The sequence below is a fragment of the Globicephala melas genome, chromosome 1 (assembly GCF_963455315.2).
Source record: "Globicephala melas chromosome 1, mGloMel1.2, whole genome shotgun sequence".
Classification (NCBI taxonomy): domain Eukaryota; kingdom Metazoa; phylum Chordata; class Mammalia; order Artiodactyla; family Delphinidae; genus Globicephala; species Globicephala melas.
In genome coordinates, this window is record NC_083314.1 from 101,216,314 (window position 1) to 101,240,005 (window position 23,692).

Sequence of the window (23,692 nt, forward strand, 5' to 3'; positions counted from 1 at the left end):
CTTGAGTGGGGTGAGGAGTACCTCCACTTAGGAAAGAGCTATGAGCTCTTGAGCTATGCAAGATTGTTTGCAAACAGGGAATCAATCAAATAAATAGATATGTAAAGGATAATGGGAGCCTGTTTCTCACTGTCAGAAAGAGAACCACAAATATTGAAAGAAAGAAAACTAGAATGAACCCTCATGATATTGGATTTAAGTTGTAGGCATTGGTATGAAATTGTTATTTTTAATATTTATAAACAGACAAATCGATATAGATATAAAAATGTGTGATTATACATTATATTCCTATCTATATATCCATAGATATGTTTCCTATCTATGTCCACTCAGATCTTGGAATAATGTTACCTAAATAGCAATGAACATATCTAATGCCAAGATACTATATTCTAAACATAATTTTTTCCACTAAAACTAACCAGGGCTTGTTAGGAAAATGGCTGATTCTGGGGCTGGAGCAAGAAAAGTACAAGAAGAGCCTAGAAAGTCTTGTTGTACCAGAAAGAAGTAAAGAATGATGGGAACATGTTAAAAGGAGGGAAAAAAAGACAGCTTGAAGATGGTCCTACTAGCCAAATTGGAGGCAATTTGTGTATCAAAATACATAGTGATAGTAATGGACTAAAACCCACTGACTAAAATAGAAAAGCGCACGCGCGCACGCACGCGCACACACACACGCGCGCGCACACACACACACACACACACAAATCAATTTAAAGTTTAGGGCTTCCCTGGTGGCGCAGTGGTTGAGAGTCCGCCTGCCGATGCAGGGGACACGGGTTTGTGGCCCGGTCCGGGAAGATCCCACATGCCGCAGAGCCTGCGCGTCCGGAGCCTGTGCTCTGCAACAGGGGAGGCTACAACAGTGAGAGGCCCGCGTACCGCAAAAAAATAAATAAATAAATAAAGTTTAAAGTAAGGTAAGGAATGATATAATTATAGTCTCAGAGTAGCTCCCCACAAAATGTTTTTTAATTACAAAGGGAAAGGAGTGATTTTACAGTGGAGAAGCTTGGCAGACATCACCTTAATCGAGTGAGATCAAAGAGTATATTGTTAATGGGACAAATAAAAATCATGTGCTATCTAACAGGTAGATTGCAGCATCACTTGAGTAATATTCCTGTCAAAGATTGACAGTTTAAATCTAATCATAAGGAAGTATCAAACAAGTTAATATTGGAGGTATTCTACACAATATTTGGCCTGCAATCTTCAGTGTAATGGTCATAAAAGTCAAGGAAAGATGAAAAACTATTCTAGACTGAAGGAGACATCTAACCATTGTCAAGAACATTACAGAACACTGGCAAAATCATTCAGGGGTCTGTGTGTTAGATAATAGTATTGTTTCAATGATAACTGATTGATACTGATAGTTGTATTATGGTTATATAGGAGAATGTCCTTGTTTGTAGGAAACATACACCTTTAAGGGGTCATGAGCATAAGGTTTGCAGTTTACTTTCCAATGGTTCAAGGAAAAAAAAAGATTTTTAAGTTGTACTTGCAACTTTTCTATAGATTTGTCACTTCAAGATTAAAAAAAAATTTTTTTAAGCCTATAATATACCAAATCAGAATTCTTCCGTGCTTGAACTCTTCAGTAGCTCCCCACAGCAACTAGGATGGAACCCATGGCCTACATGTTCTCATCTGCTTGCTCAGTCCTCACGCCCCAGCTGCTAATAAAGGGGTACTTCATTCCCTATACTCTAGCTACACCAGATATAACTAAAGCTCCTGGAACACAGGAAGCTAATTCCCATTTCAGAGTTTTGCACGGATTCTTCTTAGAACACTTGTGCCAGATTTGGGAATGACTGCTGCCTATCAGCACTCAGCTCTCCTCTCAATGTCACCTCCTCAGAAAGGCCTTCTCTTCCCCTCCCGGTGTTCTCCATCACATTACCCTGTTTTATTTTCTTCATAGCACTAAGCACTATCTAAAATTATCAGAGTCATTTATTATTTTTTTCCTTTATTTTCAGTATCCCCCCACCACCACACACACACACTAGACCATAATTTCCTTGGGGATAGGGGCTATGTCAGTCTTGGTCACTGCAGTGTCCCCACCATGAAGTGCTTAGATGGGGAGGGAACTCATAACTCTTGGCTGACTGACAAGCTAGGCCTCAATTTTCTTATCTACAAAAGTGGGAATAAAGTATGCCTAACGTGTAGTATTATTCATTGGATAGTAAACGTAAATTATTAAAACAGTGCCTGGCATACAACAGGTACTATACAGATGCCAACTGTGCTTCAGAAAGGAAAGCACTAGTTTGGGTCTAGAACCTCTTTGAAAGTTGAACGGAGCTTTGATTGGGGCATTTCCCCTTAAGTCTGCTCCGCTATTGACTAAGCTTTAGTAGAGAGAAAAAGTTTACTCTCCAAAACCCAGAAATATAATAAATCAAAATGCAATTACTTTGGTGATATGGCACTGTACTAGAAGAAAAACTACTGGTTCTGTTCTTTGTAGAAATATAATTTTTTTATTTTTAGAAGTACTATTTAAAAACGATTCATACTTTAAATAATGTTTTATGATACCATTACATGTTTTCCAATATATTAGCCTTTTATACTTTCTTCTTCTAACTTACCAAAATTTTTACTGACACAAGCTCTAGATTTATAAACATTAATTCATCTTCAAAAAAAGTTTCTTCAGAGTAAGCATTATTTCTGCCTGTTCGTGGATAAAGAATACTTAATATGTCTGATTAAGGTCACAAGTTAAGTAAAAGTGAATCAAAGCCCTCTCCAGGCTTCAGACTCCCAGCGTGTTCCTGCTCTAAGCATAATCATATATTTATTGAGTGCCCAGGCAGGGCCAGGAGTGAAAGAGATATGTAAGACAGACCCTTAGGACACATTTCTTATTAACGAAAAGTCTAAATTAAAAGGAAATTGAATCTATTTTGAGTTTCTATATGGGAAAGCTGTTTAAACTATTATATCTATGGTAGGCAGAGCTCCACAAACCAAACCACAAATCCACAAGGACACTATAAGTAGAATTTCTTAAATCCTGAGAAGAAATGACTGGAATTTTAAACTACCCCTTTTACTTAACCATCTGTTACTTTTTCTGTTGCAGTCAAGACAGTGGGGAAAAAATGTTCCTAGAGAAAGACACAGAGCTTACAATCTTCCCTTAGAAAATCACCTACATCGATGTTACACTGCCTCTTTTCTTCAGTATTTCATTGTCTCCCCCCTGCCCCTGTCCACCCTCATCCACCACAAACGTACACAGGCCTTATTCATCAGGACTGTAAGTTTATGTGTTCCTTTTTCAAATCAGTAAGGCTTAATATGCAGTAACTTCCCCAAGCAAATTTCACGGGTAAAAATTTTGGAAGTAGTACAATTTTTTTCACCTCACCCGCAAACACCTCCTGACTAATTTTCTGGGTAACAGTCAACACGAGTAATTTGGTGTTCAAGTTTGTGCTCACATCAGATATGCTGGCCTTGGAGGATTCCGAAAGAAATAACTAAAAAACACGTTTTTTGTGTCAAAAATACATTATAAAAAAATGTGCTGATCTTTGAAATTTTTGGAATATTTTACCTCTAGTCATTTATTAATTTGTTCCTTGTTCCATATTAGATTTAAGATGGTTTCCAAAATTATACTCTACAACTAGTTTAAAGGTATTAAGTGGATAAAGACATTAGCACAAAGGAAAATAAGAATAGGGGAATAACAAGGTAAAGCCAGGGGTGAGTTTGACACATAAAAGACATTTGCCAGATAGAAGTGGATCAGAATTGGGGTTCTCAACTGTCTAGAAACTAATGTAAAGAGTGGTATAAAGAGTGGGATAGGAACAGGTATAAAAGCCAAGATGTGTACACGCTGGAAACAAGCTAACGGCTCAGGAGAAATTAAATCCCATTGTTGGTGCTGAGACATAAATGAAACTTTTCTCAGGGGTCCTCATAAAGGAAAACCAGAATGTAGTCTGTGCTGTTGATGCTTATCATAAGGGATTTATGGTTCTCTTCCTTAAAATGTCCCTTATTACAAATCAATGGTACAATACCAAGCATTGTTTAGTTAAAATAATTGTTTAGAGTCCAAAACATAACTTTTTTTTTTTTTTTTCGGTACGTGGGCCTCTTACTGTTGTGGCCTCTCCCGTTGCAGAGCACAGGCTCCAGACGCGCAGGCTCAGCAGCCATGGCTCACAGGCCCAGCCGCTCTGCGGCATGTGGGATCTTCCCAGCCCAGGGCACGAACCCATGTCCCCTGCATCAGCAGGCGGACTCTCAACCACTGCGCCACCAGGGAAGCCCCAAAACATAACTTTTTAATAGTCAGTATAAATTCATATACATTTTAAATTATCTATTCAATTGCCTAAAGTGACCAGGTGGGGCAAGTGGGAGTGGTCACTAGTCAACTCAAGATAATTGATGCCTCTTTTTTTTTTTTTTTTAACAATGTGAAAGTCTAACAAGCAGGATTACAGTTATCATTTCCAAACCTTAATCTAGAAAAATGAGACATCCAATATATACTTCAAATACAAAATATTTACAATCTAACACTGGTTAGGTACTGCGCTAAGAGTTTTCATAGGCTGATTTAACAACACTCTAAGGAAGATATTACCCACAACTTTTATAGTTGAGGAAACTAAAGCAAGGAGAATGTAAGTAACTTGTCCCAAACTACAAAGGCACACAATACTGTAGCTGAAATTACATGCAACTCTGCAATTGGGTTTAAGACCTTATATTAAATACTTTTCAGATACTGCTCTACTTGCAATGCCATGAGACAAATAACAGAGGGAAAAAGTAGCCTGGTAAAATCCGAAATAAAGACCTCTCCCCACAAAAAAAAATAAATAAAAATAAACACCCCAGGCTCAACAGACTTATTCATAAGGTAGACACGATTTTTTGCTATTTAATCAAATATTATCCTTTACAAGTTTATATAAATAGCAGCACATGGATCTTTTTTCCAACCACCTGAATGAATGATGCCCTGAATGAGAGGTCTGACGGTGACAGTACGGAGGGAGAGGAATGCTAGGCACCGCCTGGATCTTTGTTCTGGGACGAGAGGCTGTTGAGGGCTTGTTGATTAAGCGTCACTCATTCACCCAGATCCCCACCCAGTGTTGTGTCTACAGCTCCAATACACAGGTACACTGTGTATGTGAGGCACATATTTATTAGCTGTTTACCCAAAATCCATTCCCCGCTCTCCTTCTTACTACATGAAAGAACTCCAGTTTTTTTTAGGTATTTGCATCAGAAGGCAGTTTGTAGCTGATCCAAGTCCATTCTGATGGTCCCATTCCCACTCCAAGCAACTGGCTTGATCCATGAACTTTTCAGGACTCTGGCCAATGAGATGTGAGGAGAAGTCTGCTGATACCTTCTAAGATAAACTGATAAAAGGAAACATACAAGAAGAAAGTCCTTTCTCCTTCCACTGGATAGCAGCATGTCCTTCACTGCTGTGTGAGTGTGTGTATATGTACATGTGTGTATCTGTGTGTGTGAGAAATACATATAGATGCAAACAGGCAAAAAAGAAGCAGAGAAATAAAAACAGATACTAGAAAATGAGGCACATAGAAAGGAATAAATTTGTTTAAAAGGGGAGAGGTGAGACAACAAATATCTGAGAAAACGTAGAGCCAACCTCTGCTGCCACCACACACAAAAAAGCTATGTCAATATTATCATTTCTTTAAAGCTTAAAGAGAAGGCACTCTTGCTCTATACATCATTTAGTACACTATCAAGAACATTTGAAGATTAATAACCACAATTTGAGGATGGGAGTAAAAAACTGGTTCAAAAATAGCAACTCACACAGAGCAAGGACCAGATTAAATAAATTTGGTATCTGTTTGTATCTTCTGAATGTGGCTATATGCAAATCCAGACTATAATGATCTTATGAAAATGCATTTTTTATTTTCGTTCCCATAAATATACTGTTGAACAGCTATGGCATTATATCTAGATCCAACTCTCAGATTCCATGCACATATTGCTAAATGTCAAATGTATTCATATTCATTTATATTTGAATGCTGCTTTGAGTGGCAAACTATAAATCATCCATTCAAAAATAAAAATACAAATAAAATGGATATGCAGCATTATTTAGCACCACAGATGAACTTTATTTATCTTACAGTTAAACAGTGAAGTGAATAAGCATTTTCAAACAGAAGCTCTGACTCTGAAAACTTATAACTAAACTGCAAAAACTACACGTTCCTCCAAGTATCTGAGTTTTCCTCAAAATCTGTTATTGTTATACCTTCATCTCCACAGACAGAAAATTCCTTACTTTGAATATCTACTTTATTGAATCTCTTCTTTATCAGAGCATCTAATGCTCAATCTCTTAAAATGTTTTATTATCTACAGTTGCCTTAATTATTCTGTATCAAGCTGTTTTTATAAATACCGCATAAATGGAGAGGTGGTTAAAAAATTTGAATGACCCTAAATAAATCAGTTTAGTTCATCTTATTGGTCCAATTATTTACCACCAGCCGAAGCTATATAAATACTCTTTCCTTCTCCTCACTAGCCATCCCTTCTTAGATTTTTATTGGTGGAATATGCCAAGGCTCAGTCCTATTGTCCTGGGACCTCTTTTTTTCATCCTTTAGTGACCTCAACAAATGTCATGGCTTTAAATACAACCTATCTGCTAACAACTCCCACATATATATCTCCGGCTGGATCCCTTCCCTGACCTCTGGATTTTTATGTTCATTTTCATATGTGACTCCCTACTCAACACCTCACTTGGGTATCTGATGGGCACATCAACATTATACATTCAAATCTGATTTCTTCACCTTCTCCATGTTCTTCCCAAACCTGTTCTTCCCAAAGTCTTTGCCATCTCAATGCCAACACTTAACTTCCAGTTGCTCAGTTCAAAAACCTTGGTATAATCCTTGTTCACTCACAATTCATAGTCCACCAAATAGCAAACAGCTCTCTGTCTTCAAAATATCCTCAGAATCTGACCACTCCACACCACTTCTGCCCTGGTCCAAATTATGATGTCTCACTGGGGTTGGAAGAGCTAGTCTCCAGCTCTGGCCTTCTCCCAGTCCATACACACTCCACATAGACATTATATTTTGTCCTTCCCAAGCAGAGTAATTGATTTAGAACAATTCTGAACATGTCACTCCTCTGTTCAACTGTCGTCTTCATATCTCGCTGAGACCAAATCTTATAAGGCTCTACGTGATCTGACCCCTGGCGACTTCTCCGACCTCATTTCCCACAACTCTTCTGCTTCCTCATTCCATTCCAGCAACACTGGTCTCCTTGCTTTCCGTGAAACATGCAGGCATACTTCCACTTTGCACTTACTGTCCCCACTGCCTGAAATTTCTTCTGCCGGGTATTCATGTACTTCAAGACCTCACCTTTTTTGGGTTTTACATAATCACCTTCTCGGTAAGACCTTTCCTAACCCCTAATTTTAAATTGCATTGCTCCCCAACACTACCTCTTCTCCACACTTATCACTATATGACAATACACTATAAATTTCAGTTGTTGCTTACAGTCTCTATCACTAGAATATAAGACTCATGAGGGCCTTTCTTGACCACTGTCTCCTTAGTGCTTAGAATAGCGTCTTTTATATGTTAGGTACCTAAAAACATTTGTTAAAAGGTTTTCGTTGAATACTTCTACCTTAAATGCCATCTCATCATGACATAAAGTTGCACATCTCCAATTTTCTTCTTCCTCTTATATGCTATAGTTCAATTTGTAAAGCCACAATCTGCTTTCCTTACAATCTAGAAATGTCAAGGGTCACTAAGAACTTGAAACAAGGGCCACCCTCATTCTTTAAGTGCTTCAGATTCTATCTTCCACCTACGTCTCTCTCAAATTTCTCTTCTCCGCAACTCCACTACCACCTCTTCAGTTCAGGCTCTCGCTGAATCCACACAGTCCAAAGAAAAAAGCCCATATTCCTCATCCTGACAATTAAGACTCCTTTCCCATCTGACTGTGGCCCATCTTTAGAGCCACATCCCTCAATTCTCCTGTACCCTGCTCTCTACACATCAACCAGGGTTTCTCAGTTTAGCACACTTTTTTGAGCCTTTACTACTTTTCATAATATCCACTCACTAGTCTTCAAGGAACAATTACTTACTCATTCTACAGGACCCATCTCAAGTATTACTTCTGTAAAGCCATCAAAATAACAACAGCTAACAACCACTGAGTGCTTTCTATGATACAAATAATTGACTTGCATTGTATCATTTGATCCTTAAACAAGCCTATTAGAAAGGTACTAACAATGTCCCCCTTTATACATGATAAAATGAGGCTTAAAAATGTTAGGAAGGGCTTCCCTGGTGGCGCAGTGGTTGAGGGTCCGCCTGCCGATGCAGGGGACATGGGTTTGTGCCCCGGTCCGGGAGGATCCCACATGCCGCGGAGAGGCTGGGCCCGTGGGCCATGGCCACTGAGCCTGCGCGTCCGGAGCCTGTGCTCCGCAATGGGAGAGGCCACAACAGTAAGGGGTCCGCGTACCGCAATAAAAAAAAAAAATGTTAGGAAATGTGCCTTAAGACTTAATAAACAGATAAGCTAAGATTTGATCCCAGGTCTATCTAATTCCAAAGCCTAAATGACAAAACTCTAAATCAACAGCTGAACTGACCTTCAAATGAGTATTCTACAAGTCTTTACTGAGTTTAGGTCACTTCGAAACAATTGATTTTATTGTTGTGAGATAAGAAGTACAAACCACAAACTCTAAGAAGCAGCCACTTTACAGCTACCCAGATAATAAATCAAGGAATTCGCTATAAAACATTATTTTCCTTTGCAGGAAAACACATAATTTTTGTGGGCATGTTTGTGTGATAAGAAAAAAGTAATAATAATGTCATAATTGCCAATTTACAGCATATACAAAGTTACAGGCATGGTAAAAGACAAGAGCCTTGTATTTGCATGCCACGTAGCCCACCTGATAAAGATCACCTGATATGTCTAACATGACCTCCGGAATGTTACATCAGTGCTCTACTTCTACCCAATAATTATAACTACACTAGTGTTTGCCCTTCTTGGTAGGGCTTCATTTCACTGACCTTTGCATTATGAGTTGCTTTGCCCAGTTTGCATATAACTTCCCACCCAAAGGTGACTTTGATGGAGCTTCTGAAGGTAGCCCCAGCAGGTCTCCATAGAAATGGCCCCAGGGTTGTCTCCAAAGTGCCCTGCTTGAGTTGCCATGGTAAACAACCAGGCTAGATTGCTCTATTCAGTTCTCTGCCAGGGTCTCCATGGTGACTGCAAAGGAGGGCTCCTTTTAAGGACCTCACAAGGGCACGTTTCCATGGTGACCCTATCCTGCATATTTCTAAGCAACTTCCCTTCAGTTGTTCTGCAACCAATCAGAGCAGGTTCATTTTGAGAGTAACCCTGGAAGGTTGCTCCCAAAGATATCATCGTAACACACAGGTATTTGGAAGTGAGGTCTGTAATCAAATAAACTGCTTGAAAATGTAAATGGTACCATTCACAAATCATTAAATTAGTTCCTATGCATTTTAGGATCTGTTTTTGATGGGTAACAAAAAAATACTTTCTCTGTTTCAAACCTTAATAAAAATTATCTTACAGAATATAATGCAGATAATTAAAGTCTCAAATTTCTCCAATCTTACAACATAGCAGCTAACTAGGTAAAAAATACTTTATAGTGGACATGTCTCACACTCACACACACACACACACACACACACACACACACACACAAAATGAAATCCAAAATACAGATGGATCATCAGGTTATAATGAGATATCAAGGAAATTTTTATAGAGCAAAAGACAAAATATTTGCAAGTCAAATGAAAAGAAAAAATGTGTTTTTTAGTTGAGTTGGGAAAGCCTAGCCATATTTGGGCCTAAACTATTTTTTCCTGTGTTTTTGTGGTTGGAACAATCCCAACTACTCTTCCTTTCAATTTAAAATATGAATATAAGCCATTCTGAACAGATGCTTGGTTTTCAAGCCATTTTACTATTCTCCTGAAACTTTAAAATACTGTACTTTTCCTAGTATTTAGTCAAGGGCAATATTTTATCTAATCACAAATTTCAATATCCCACAAATTTAAATATCTTTAGAAATTATTTAACAAATAAAAACATTCTACAGTTACAATGATACAATTATAATTGTTGTACATGTGCTCACCCATCTCTGTTCATTCCAGTTGACTTTTTAAATTAAAAAAAAAAATATATGTACATATATGTGTGTGTATATATATTATATAAATATAATATATATAAATGTGTATATATATTTATCCCTTACTGTATTGAGAAGGTTAATCTTGGATTTCCTCTTTTTTCTCCTCATCTTGAGGTAAAAGCAAGAGCTCCCCCTCGACCACTAGTTCCACTTGTTCTACATTTTCTGTTAGTCTCTCTCACAGATTCCATTCTCCTACTCTGTCCACAGCAGCCCACCACTCCCCGCTCACACTCCATGCAGGAGAATAAATTTGAGTTTGAAAAAGAAGCATAGTTAAGAAAGGTGAGGATAATTCATAATCACGTTTTAGTGAAATCTCAACATTTTACACAAAGTCTGATTTTGTAGAGACTTATTGCTTCAACTGTTCAATATGTTTTTATGAAGCCAAGCAATCACTGCAAGTTTCATTCATTCACAATATTTATTGAGTGACCACCATGTACCAGGCACTGTTCTCTGGGCTGAGAATACTTCAGGAAACAATTAAAAAATTCCTACCCTCAAGGTATTTAGATTATGGACAGGGAGAGAAAGAGAAAGATAATACAAAGAAAACCAGTAAGAATTTCATCTTTTGTGTTAGAAAATTATTAAAGCTAGAGAGAAAATTAAAGAAGGGAGGAGGGAGGTTAGCTCCCAAGCCAAGTTGGGATGGGCAGCAATAATACTATGGATTAATGGGGGGCGGGGGGGTTGGGGGCTGGGGGGGTGTTTCAAGGACTCCCCCATTCACCTGACATAAGTGTACTCTAAACCCTTAAATTAAAAATAAAATTAGGAAAGTCTCTTTCATAGAAAATGTAATAAAAGTTAACAAAGTAATGAGTGATTTCTCCAACTTTTATACTTGCTCTCTGAGAGGCAGCATGGTTTGAGGGAGGCAAGTGATACTCCAGTCCTACTTCTGTTTCAAGAACTATATAAATTTGGACAAGTTACTCTACGTTTCAAGCCTCTTCCTCTGTTTTAAAATGATAACAATTCTGATCTGATAGTATCATGACAACATGCAAAGACAAGAAAATATAAATGCTAAACTATTGTGCGTGAAAATATAATGTCTGAAATTTGCTTTAGAGTACTTCAGAAAAAAAAAAAAGTGAGAAATAGCCAGGTGAAAAAAACTGGGCAAAATGTTGGGAATTAATGAAGCCCAGTGGTGGGTAAATGAGTTCATTATATTATTAGATCATTTTTTATGTTTGAAAATTTCCATGAAAAAAAGTATTTTAAGAAAAGGATTAAACTTGAAAACAAAGATACCTCCTTTGTAGAGATTTTTACAATAACTAGAAAAATATGTATAGGAACACCAACTTACCTTGTACAAATTTCTTATAAAACTAGTAAAAAGTAGATTTATTTACTGAGTACTTACTAACCTTCTGGAACAATGTTAGGTACTTTTTTCCATACTTTCTGAATTCAAGCACTCTAATTTAAAAAAAAATTAACTTCATACTTTACTCATTGTAAGAAAAAATATAAGACAGAAAGGCAGAAAAGCATCGTAAGCTTACAGACTCACCTGGTACTCAATGTATAATTGATTTTTGGAAGAAATTTTAGTTTCATTTACTGAATGCTTAAAAAAAAGCATGTAATGGAGCTAATACAAATTTTAGACAATCAATTCTACGTGATTATAACAAGAAATTTAAAAACTTACCAGATCAGTATCTGCCTTTTTAGAGGTCAAAGCTTCAACTTTGGAATCCAGTTCTGCCTGTATTTGATCTCTTCTTTTCATGACACCCTTCATATTAAAACACAGGAATGAAACAGGTTGTACTTAGTTTTAATAATCTTTGTATAACAAAAATATACATTTGAGAATATAAATACCATCTCTTCCCCAGGCCATCAGTCATCTAGGGGTGTAATGACTTAAAAAAAAAATAATCTCTAAAAGCTAAACTGATAGCAAGTATTTAAAGGAAACTTTTTCATAATCTTTTATTAGTTTTCCCAATGTACACCTTACTGGTTTAAGTACTTTATGTACAAAAGACATGTTTTAATGGTGCACTCTAGGCAGGTACAGTTCTTCAAAAAGAGCAAAGAACTAAAAAAGTCAATAGGAGCACTGAAAATACGTGCTATGGTGTAAACTGGTTGCAGTTGGGAGGGCACATGGGCTACACATCTGAAAGTATCTACAATCAGCCCTCTTATTGAACTCCAAAGGCATAGTTAATCAAAGTCAATTACAGTGGGGAATCAAAATTGAAGTGTGCATTCACATCTTAAGATTTTATTTTAGCTTAAAATATGTAAGTATTAACCGATTAGCCAAGACTGAGGAGAAAGCATGGCGTCTGCTCTGACTGAGAGGAGTTCCATCTTGTTTTCTTGAATAACCATGATTTCACGTTTCACTTAATACACCCTGGTGAAGGAATTTGAGTGCAGAATTCATCTACATCTTTTATAATGTTTTCTAGTCTTTTTCAATGTCTTTCCCTTGGTGACTCACTTTTCTTCCAAGACAGTCTTCGTAGACACCAAGATTCTTTTTATTTGTACTCATCTTTCACTGGTTTCCATAGTATTAATTAAATAATGAAACTGTAATAATGAACACAAGTGTCCTAAACAGTTCAAGGCAAAAATAAAACTAACTCTGGGTAAGCAAACAGTTCAGCCAGGGAGAGCAGAGTTGCAGGACATACAAGAGAAGGGCCTTAGTGACGTACAGGTCTTTTGGGTATTTTCAGAGGAAGGGAAGAACCTTAACCACAAATCAGTTAAATGGAACCAGATAAGCTGGCTCTATAGTATTTGAGAGAATATTGAGAGGCATTAAGGATAAAACTCATCCTGAAAATGACTCACCCTGGTTTTGTGCCTGGTGGAATCAATCTTAAAACGTTCAAAAGAGATTAACATTTCTCTTGTTTTCAAAGAAATGAATAGAAAATTCAACTAATTATCACAAATTCTTTTATATTTACTTCAATGTTTAATGGCCATTAATGTCAGGAACCCCTTCCTTTCTCTAACCCAAATGACACATACTATAATTTAGTCCCATTAATTTTATGTATGTTTCCATAAATATGAAATATTGTGCTTCATAGAGATAGAAATATTTTAAGTAAGAGGTGACTTCAGAAGACAACTAGTAAAAACTGCACAAATTTAGTCAAGGCATGTATTTTTCATTATTTTAGCTCACATTGAAGAAAATATTCCAATATAAAACAGAAGCACAACTTCAATATAAGTGCTATTGATTATACCCTAGGAACCTACAAAATAATACAATCAAATGAGGACCTATAAAATAATTCAATTCCGGTTGCTATTATAATTTTTCCACACCTTTAATAATACAGGATTTAAATTGCATAATTTCCATCCTGACATAAAGAGCAAAACATCTAATTAAGGGAAAAGAATATAATATTTTTAATGATAAAAATCAGATCTCTTTGAACAGCCACACAAGAGAGATCAATAATGAAGTAAACCAATGGAATGTAGCCAAGGAAATTGATGGAGGCAAGGAGGAAGCAGCACCTCAGCAGTGAAACATTAGAGGACTTTGGGAAGCAGGGAGGGTGTGTTTATGGGAGGATCACAACAAAGTCAAGTAACAGCAGAAATCCGAAATACCTACAAAATATTTAATGATTCTGTGAAAGGAAAACCTAAACATGATAAATACGAAAGAGGCAGATATCATGCTGAAAGGCTAAGAGAACTTTTCTTAACAAGACAAAGTAAAAAAAATTTTTTAATCCTCCCAAATCAAGAGTACATGAATACAGAAACCAGACATGGATTCAAGTCTAAATGGCAGAAAAAATGGACTATAACTGAATGCAAGCTGACTCCTTCCCCCACTGTCACCCTACAACACCAGAAAGCTGAGGGTATCAGTTCAACTGTGCAAGGTATTGTGAGCAGAGAATAATACTGGATGAAAAACATTAGCTTTGCAGATAGCATTGCTAAATCCAAAATATCTGGAAACCTTAACTTGAACTGAGGAGGGTAAATGCAAAACTCTGATGTAAGAGGAATAAAAGCCTTTTCAAATAGTGAAAGAAACATGTTAATTTGAAGGATCTCTTTTCAGAAGCACCCAGAAGACAGAACAAACATCAAGATCCTACTCAAGTACTTTCTACATAATGATACTAAATATATTGCTAAATCAAATGTACCTAGAAGCAAGAAAGCAACTCTTTCATGAAAAGAAATTTCTCAAGTGCTGAAAAATTTTAAAGTAAAATTTTAAAAGGCTGGAAAAACTAATCATACTCCCTATGTAAATCCTGACTGAGGATGCTTCAAATCTATCTTATAAACTGTTGTTGCTACTGTTGAAAATTCCTGTCTTTTACTAACATATTCTTCCACTCATCAATTCATTCATGCAGTGAACAAATATTTATCAGTATCTACACGCAAAGCATCCTTCTAGGATGGGAAGATAGTGGTGAACAAAAAGAAATAGAAACTGCCTTTATAAAGCATATAATCAGGTCAGGAACTAAGGCAGAAGTAGAATTAGGTGTTCTTACCATTAACATTTCACTATAAAGCACATACTCATGTACGACAGGAAGCAGGGCCTCTGAGAGTCCAGACATCCGTTTTTCAGTGGCCTTACAGCATCTGTCAATGCAGCTGGCAACACCTTTTAGAGTATCAGCCAGATCTTCTTCTGATGCTGACCACAGAATATGAATTGGGCCATATTCTTTCATTTCATCAAAATATTCTAAAAAAATAATAAGTTCTTCAATTTACAGGAGTTTTCAAAATCCCTGTATTACAGACAATAAGAAAGGACCTTATTTTCTCATTGTGCACATGTTCTTGTACATGAACATAAGAATATGGATATCATCTTTCATTAAATTGACCTGTCATCCCAATCTGCTCAACTGGTCCTTGAATGAAAACTTTCCAAGTGTAATCAATAACATGCTTTTTCATTCTCAAAAGTGTCCTGGCTTGGGAGATAAATTATACGATCACTGTATCTATCACAGACTTCTGCCTACCAAACAAACTATACCTGAATACCTCATAGGCAACGTGACCTAAACAAAACATGTCTTCTTTTTCCTCTTATCCTGTTTACATATCCTCTTAATGGTAATTGCTTCCAGAGATCTAAGCAAAAAATGTGGGGTCATCCTAGACCCTAGACTCACACCTGCACAGAGCCAGTCAGCAATTCCAATATTTCTAAATCTCTATCTATCTATCTAACCATCCATCCATTTACCCACCCACTTACTTACCTACCCACCCACCCACCTCTCCTCACTTCCACTGTCATCAGCATCTCTAACCTGCACTACTGCAAGGGACTTCTAACAATTCTCTCCCTTTCAATTTTTGTCACAGTATATGAACAGTGAAGTTTCTTAGCTGAATTAGAAAGTCCTTTATGATCAGTCCCTACCTTGCCTCTCCAGGTCTAACTCCTCAGATTCTCCCCCAAAGATATTTTAATTCAAGCCAAAATAACCGCTCATTCATGAATATCTCATGATTTCTCCTAACTTAAACAATGCATGTATCTTTTAGTCTTGCCCTCTGCCATTTCTATCATCTAACAAACTACTTCTAATCCTTTAAGTCCTAACACAAACAAATCTCTTCTGTTTCTGTTCCAAAGGCTTCTTAGATGCTTTGTCCTCAATGAGTCTATTATAATTTTATATTTCTATTAAAGCCTATCATAATTTAATACTTCTATTATCCCACTTTATTATAACTGCTTGCATAACTCACACACGCCTAGGCCATATGCTCCAAGACTCAACTGGGCAGGGTCTTATTATTTTTTTAATCTCGAAGCCTAATACATAATATATTCAATATATATTTTCATATCAATGAAAGAATGAATAACAAAAGACTATTCAATGCTTGATAAGCCAAAAATTTATCCAAAAATTTGGATTTCATTTTAAAATCTGAATGCTTTTATACATTTGCTTTCACACTATCAACTTTTAATGACAGACGGCTTTTTATGGTAGAGAATGCATGAGTAGTGAGTGTTTTTGGTTTAATATCCATATAAATACAATTAAATTCTCTATATTTAATCATCTTACTAGTCACTGGGGTTAGTTGAAATATGTCATATTGCTCTAAATTAAACTTTTTACTAAACTATTAAAATTTCAGAAGTTTATATGATCAAGTAAACTAAAAAAGACTTTAAAAATTAAAAGAAAACAGAAATATTAGTTGTCACCTAAGGAAGATATTCGGTTTAATGACCACTAGAGCCCTTCCAAATTGCATCCTCTTGATCTAGGCCTATCTTTTATTTTAAATAATCACCAAACTAATATTTCTAGAAAATATTCTACTTTATTTCTTTTCTCAATTTGTGTATATATCAAAGTGTGTCATTAACCCTGTGTAGTATTTATTTTTATATAGAGAGCTTCCCTGAAATTCTAAAACAGTGCTTATACAGCACTCAAATCGCATCTGTATGCAAACACTTAATGAGCTGCACTGTAATTTGTCCATTAATATATCTGTTTCCCCAACTAAACTGTGAGCTCAAGGACAGGTACTATCTTAATCCTCCTTCAATCTTTAGCACAAAGCAGCAGTACAACATGTGGTCAATACAAATTTGCCTAATAAATTGGGGAACACAAAACAAAATCACAGAAAAAAACTGAATAAAAGTAAATCATAAGAGAAATGACTTGTTGTGATCATCAAATTCTTTATGATTTAAATATGAATGAAACACCCTATATAGCTTAGACTCCCAGGACTACAAAAAAAAAAAAAAAAAGTCTATCATTTTGAATGAAATCTTGACAAGTGGGCTTCACATTCGAAAGACCAAGAAATCCTTCAAGTTTGGGCCAGTGTGCATTCACTCCTTGAAAATGAGAGCTCAGATTTATAAACTCTACCACAAAACACACTTTTCGTTTTGAGCATTTCACAAATATTAGAGTATATCAAAGATTTTAAAACTAGTCCCTTGTGCTGGCAAATATAAAGCATATTGATATTCTACAGAAATCTTAAGTGTCAAGAGTTTCCAAGGGCCTCTTTGAATTGCTATACAACTTAACTATGCATCAAGAATCTACTTAATAGACCTGGAATCACAGAACCTAGTTAAAACAACTGGCTTCTTGACATTAAAAAAAAATGGCAAATGGTAAATACAAAGGCAGACCAAGAGGCATAAAACAAATTATTAAACTATATTTAGTCACCACAATGACCTCACCAAGTCAATACATAGGAAAGGAAGTTAGAGAAAAGGCAATACACACTCAGATATAACAATTTTTTCTATATCTCTTTTAATAACCAATCAATTCTTGATAAAGCAGATTTTCATACCACCAAATCTTATGTTTATTCATTTATTTTTTCAATCACTGAATAGATTTTAACTGAGCATCTACAATGTGTTAGGCGCTATCTAGATACCAGAAATAAATCAATCCTTTTCCCTTTTTGTCCTGATGGAACTTACAGTTTAATGTGGGACATGGACAATAAAAAAATAAACCATCAATGTAGGGACTTTAAGTAGTTCATCTCTAAAACCGATTTATATTAGGAAATATATTTTCTGAATTAGTCATCTATTTTTAACGTAGGTAAATATAATCAGAAAATTAGCAAAAACTCATAGAATTAGAAAAAATCATAATGGAATAAATTATTATTTTTTAGTATTTATTTATTTGTTTGGCTGCATTGGGTCTTAGTTGCGGCATGCAGGATCTTTAGTTGCGGAATCTTGAGTTGCGGCATGTGGGATCTGATTCCCTGACCAGGGATTGAACCCAGGACCCCTGCATTGGGAGCGTGGAGTGTTAGCCACTAGACCACCAGGGAAGTTCCATCATGGAATAAATTCTAACTTGAAAATAGGAAACAGGACCTATTTTCCCATATATAAATCTCTGCCATTGGTTGGACAGGCCTAATGAGTACTTGTCCCCCCATACAAAAATCACTAGAAACTGTGAAAACCCTATTTCCTGACACATCCCTTCTTTGATTAAAACTATAGCCCATGTTGAACATTTGAGACCAACTACATCCAAAATATTAAGCTCTTTATCACTATTATCTATAAATGAGAACAAGACAGCTAGTGATTAATTAAAGCAAATGGAAACCGGCCAGGACTACATTCAAAATCATTTAGGAATCAGAAATTTTCACAATAGATCTGGGAATAAACCACACTTTGAAGGTGAAATTCTAACTTAATGTTGTGTGATTCCTCTGTAAGGAGCTTGGAAGTCGCCACTGGTCTTAACAAGAAAAATGCCGAGCAGACTGAAAAGCCAACTTTTTTTTGGATCTGTGAGAGAGGGGAGGACACAGGACAAACCACTGCCTGCAAGACTGAAAAGACAGACACATGGCTACAAGGAATCTTGTCTTCCTGGAGCAGAGACTCAAGAGGGGAAATCACTTCTGCAACCAGTGCCGGGGGGTAGGGAGACTGAAACTGTCAATGATGAATTGCTGGAGGCTCAGTGTGGACAATTCAAAGAGTTAATAAAAACTCCAGAGGAACCCAGTCACAAGGGGACCCCACAATGTTGTGAGATTTACCCCCAAAAGCTTACACAGTAAATATCAGATAAAAACTACTTCTGCTTCCTGCAGCGGGTGGGAAGGCCTTGTTCCTTCTTAACAAGGCCTGCCCTCATGGGAAACTAGTTAACCAGAGCATAACCTGATGGGATATTATCAGAACCTAAATGACCTGGAAGGGAAATACCCAACTTGAGCCCACTCTGGCCATCCTGATCCAACTAAGAGGGGGGGAGGAAAAAAAAACAACTTTTGTGAAGCTCACGGTCCAGAGGCACAGACTCACTAAAGGACTGAGACCTGATCACAGGCCTCTAGGATACTTCCTCTCCCCGACACCTCACTACCACATTACTAAAGGCCTGTTTACTTTTATGAGTACATCATGTCCGGCTACCAATAAAAAAATTACAAGACATAACAAAAGGCAAAAAACACAATTTGAAGAGAGGGCAAGCATCAGAACCAGATGTGGTAGAGATGTTGGAATTATCAGACCAGGATTTTAAAACAACTCATTAATATGTTAAGGGCTCTAATAGATAAAGTAAACAGCATGCAATAACAGACAGGCACTGTAAGCAGAGACAGAAATCCTAATAATGACCAAAAAGAAATGCTAAGTTGATGTTGCCTTACCACACCAGCAAATGTAAAGATCCATCAGAAATCAAACAACTTTGAAATCACATTTCAGTGATTCTACATACCCCTTTCTTCCTTGTAAATTCTCTGAGATATTTTATCTATCAAATTTATTTTCTGGCTAAATATTTCAATAAAGTTATTCATTTCCATGAACTCCTCGGGGCGGCTTTTAACTCCTCTCATTGATAATGCAACCGCTCTGACCGTCTGCCCCATCCTGCTGAGTAATCCAGGCCCTTGCTTCTTGTGAGAAGAGAGTTCCTAGACAAAAAAATAAAATATGCGTGATGAAGCAGACAATGATATTCCAAGTCCCAACAACAAAAAAGAAATCTAATTAGAAGAATAAAATAAAGATAATAAAAATGTTTCATATTCGTCTTTTTTTTTTTTTCACGTTAATTTGAAGCAGATGAGTTTAGGGTACAGTTCTTTCTCTAAATCTCAGTCTCCTTGATAACATTCCTTTTCAAAGAGCTCATGTAAAATATGTTTCCTCAGAGCATGGATCTTTCAAAGAACAAGGTTTAACAGAAGGAATCGCACTTAAGGAGATTACTGGAGAAGATAAGAAGGATGATATGAGATGAAATCCATATTTTATAACAGGAATTTAATAGAAAAATGATTGAGAAAAAGATTTCTTAGGGTCTAACTATAACTACTCCCTGGAAAAAAATTGGAAAACTTCATTAATTCTTTAGTTATAATAATAGCTAGCATTTATTAAGAGCTTAATGTTGCAGGCACTATACCTGCATTCTTATATACATAACTCACAATAACACTATGAAGTAGGTTCTATTATTATCCTCATTGTACAGAAGAAAATAGAAGCAAAGGAAGGTTTGCTCAAGTTCCAAGAGCAATGAATTACTCGATAAGGATTGGAGCCCTAGCAGTCTGACCCTAGGGGCTTCACTGCTAAGCACTAACCTGCTTTGTCTACTTAAAGTCACTAGAATAGTTGGTAAACAGATACTCCCTGACCATAGCTCTGCAACTAACTTAACTGGATAAACTGTGACACTATCTCCACTGGCTGACTGTCTTTGGAGAAAGATTTTTAATAAAATATATAACTAGCTGTTTCTAATTCTAGTTAACTTAGGAGGGTCAGCTACAGACTTGCAAAGTAGAAATGCTATAAAAGGATACACTACAGTATTCCTTCAGAAGTATGGCATACTAAAAAAGAACACCAAGAAGGAGGACAAGGGATTCTGAGGATGGTTGTAGCACTTACTGAAACACAGATTTGAGATCAAATAAAAGATGAAGAGTAACATACACACACAAAAAAAATCTATAACAATGCTGACTACCAAATCCACAGATAAAAATATTATGTATTATTTACCCAAATATTAAATAACATATTATCTTTCTCCAGATCTTCTTTCCTAAAGGTCTTACACAAAATAATATATAAACTTGTTTATTTCCATGTCAATATGATTTTGTGTGCAAATAATAACAGATACTATTCTTGACCAGGCAACACGTCTATCGAGGAGTGCTACCACATCATTCGATAGAGTAAACATTATCAGAAACAGCACAAGTCACAACGGGCAAGCTGTTACTGCAACTGCTGACTGCAGATAATGTTTCTAACAGCTTCTAAGGGTCTGGAGTCAGGCCACAAATTCATCTCACATAAGTCACATAGGGCTTCCAGACAGCAAGTACCGTCAAGATTGAGATGAATCACTTTTTAGCTTCGATCACTTTGGCAACAACCGAGAGATAGAAAACTCAACACTGGTCAGTAAGTATTTAATACTGACCATTGTTCTACCTATCATCTTTCTTGGTGAGTTACATCTTCATAGAATAAAAGAAAAGGAACATATAAGGTTTCTGTATTAGAAATTAGACCCCCTTCAATTAGGTAATTGAAGGGAAAGTAAGGAAATTATATTATTTACCTATCTCTCCATCCATCTATTTAATAAAATCTTTTATCCTAACCTGAAAAGCCCTGACCAATTACTACTAAAAACAGTGTCAATTTTTAAATGTTTATATATTTTCAGTATTGGCAATATATGCAAGGAGTACCCAGGCATTAAAAAAAAAATTCAGCTACCAAGAGAAATATGAGGATGTATATGTGAGAAAGGTACAAGATTTTCATAATGTTTATACGTAGACCTGACGCAGGGTTGTAATTAAAGGATCTCTCTCCAATGTTTAAAAACACATCTTAATTCGAGGTCACTCTTACCTAATTTATAAAGGTAAATAAGAGAAAGCATACAACCTACTACACGTATAGATACTAAAGGATTATATGAGTATAAATTAAAATCCTTTACCCAAGCTTGTGCAGTAAGAAAAACTTTAAAGTCTTCATTAAACGTTAGAGTTGGATGATCAGCAATTCGGTTCAAAAATTTATGCAATGCCTTCCTGCGTGTCTCAATGAAGTCATCGTTAAAGCGTTCCACCATTCCTTTCACTATAAACTTTTCTGGCAATGGCTAGGGCAAAAAAATTTAAAAAGGTATCTGAACATTATGTGGCACAGGATTATAAGGAATTCTACACTTTTTCTTTTTGGAAGATTATTTGAACGTGTGATCATTTCTTATAAAAATAATTTTTCAAAATTCACAACGCTAGAGCCAAATACTAAAATCTTAACACATTACAATACTTTAAAAAAACAAATCTGTACATAGATTGAAAAGTTTAAAAACAAATGTTCCTAAGATAAATGAATTATACTGAATTAAAAGGTCTGAAATTGGGTGTTAGGCATTCTAACGATTCACAAGACAAAATGGCAGTTATTCTGTGAAAAAAAAAATGTAAACTTACTGGAATAATCAGAGTGGGGTGTGCTTCTTCAAGTCTTTCTTTCAACCAAAGGAAATCTTGATAACGTCTCCTAACTTCAAATTCACTGGAGTCAAATTCCCCACGAGACGTCTGAAGAAAGTAGGAGAAAATAACAGCACATGCAATATAAGACAGAAGACATTTGCCTAATGTTATTTTAGACATTCTGAAATAAATGGGTCTCTAAGAAAAACTAACAAATTCTAATTATTCAGTGTTTGTCAGCCTGTCTTTTTTTTTTTTTTTGCAGACATCAATTCATGTAGCAGATGAAACAAAGCAAACTTTCCAGTATTCCCAGAAAGAAAGCAAACATCATGCTCAAATTTAAAATCCAAACTGAAAAAATCTGTCTTAGAGCAACCATCTGTCTTCCACAAGATTTTAACTACTATTATCTTTGGCATGACTTTCTTGCTAACAAGAAAGTGTGTTCTGAATTTAGGTTTCAAATATATTTCATTTTTCAAGATGATCAGAATTCAGAATTTGAGGAAAGTCCTATTTTTGCAACTTGGAAAATAACCTGAACATAACTGAGAAAAAAATGTTTTCCTGGAATTTGCTCAAATGAATTGCTTTGATAAAATTTGCTTTTAGTATTTGAAAATTCTAACATTATACAGAGTGATTTTACTGCTTTTTAAAAATGTCATTAATGGAAATTTAACGTGAAAAGAAAATCTTCCTATCATTTCTCAAGGAATTCTGAGCTATATGCCTAAACTCCTAAAAACTAAGCAAATACATTAAAATATCTGTTCTTAACAAACCAAAAATCTATTCCAACACACATGACAAGAAGAACATGGGTAAAATATCAACCTCACTTCTATTACCTGAATCCCAAGCCAGATACAAAAATAGCTTAGATAATGTGCCCTCACCTATCATAAGAAAAAAAGTCATTTATATAATTTTTTTAAAAAAATTATACACAGTAATATTAAGTTTGAGATTTTCCTGGAGAAGTAAACATGGAATAAATAACACATTACATATTTCACATTCACCAGAAATATCAATCACCCACACAGACGAACACAATTGTAAAATTAAGCAGTTCAAGTCAAAATAAGATGCAATCTTAATTGTCATAAAATAAGGCTCACAAAAGCTATACTTGACAAAGTTTATTCTTTTAAAATGAATGTTTAGAATATCATAAAATATATCTTAGCAAAACATTCCCTTTTTAGCGGGAAAAAGTGGAGGTAAATGAGATGCGGAAGTCTAAGGAACTACATGTTCAAAAAACACTACAAAATCTAACTATTATGCCAAATGGTACAA

The 23,692-nt window shown here is 35.9% G+C and overlaps 1 protein-coding gene across 4 annotated transcripts in view; it reads right to left on the reverse strand.

The window, feature by feature from the left end:
• The window catches only part of SNX7 (sorting nexin 7), a 95,905-nt gene that overhangs the window by 36,943 nt on the left and 35,270 nt on the right, over window positions 1-23,692 (reverse strand). For all 4 annotated transcript variants that reach the window (XM_030868769.3, XM_030868765.3, XM_070046535.1 and 1 more), the window contains exons 3-7: window positions 22,379-22,489; window positions 21,874-22,038; window positions 19,615-19,813; window positions 14,863-15,062; window positions 12,000-12,086 (exon numbers count right to left, since the gene is read on the reverse strand). In XM_030868769.3, the coding sequence (XP_030724629.1) occupies window positions 12,000-12,086; window positions 14,863-15,062; window positions 19,615-19,813; window positions 21,874-22,038; window positions 22,379-22,489 (762 nt within the window). The remainder of the gene's footprint in view (window positions 1-11,999; window positions 12,087-14,862; window positions 15,063-19,614; window positions 19,814-21,873; window positions 22,039-22,378; window positions 22,490-23,692) is intronic.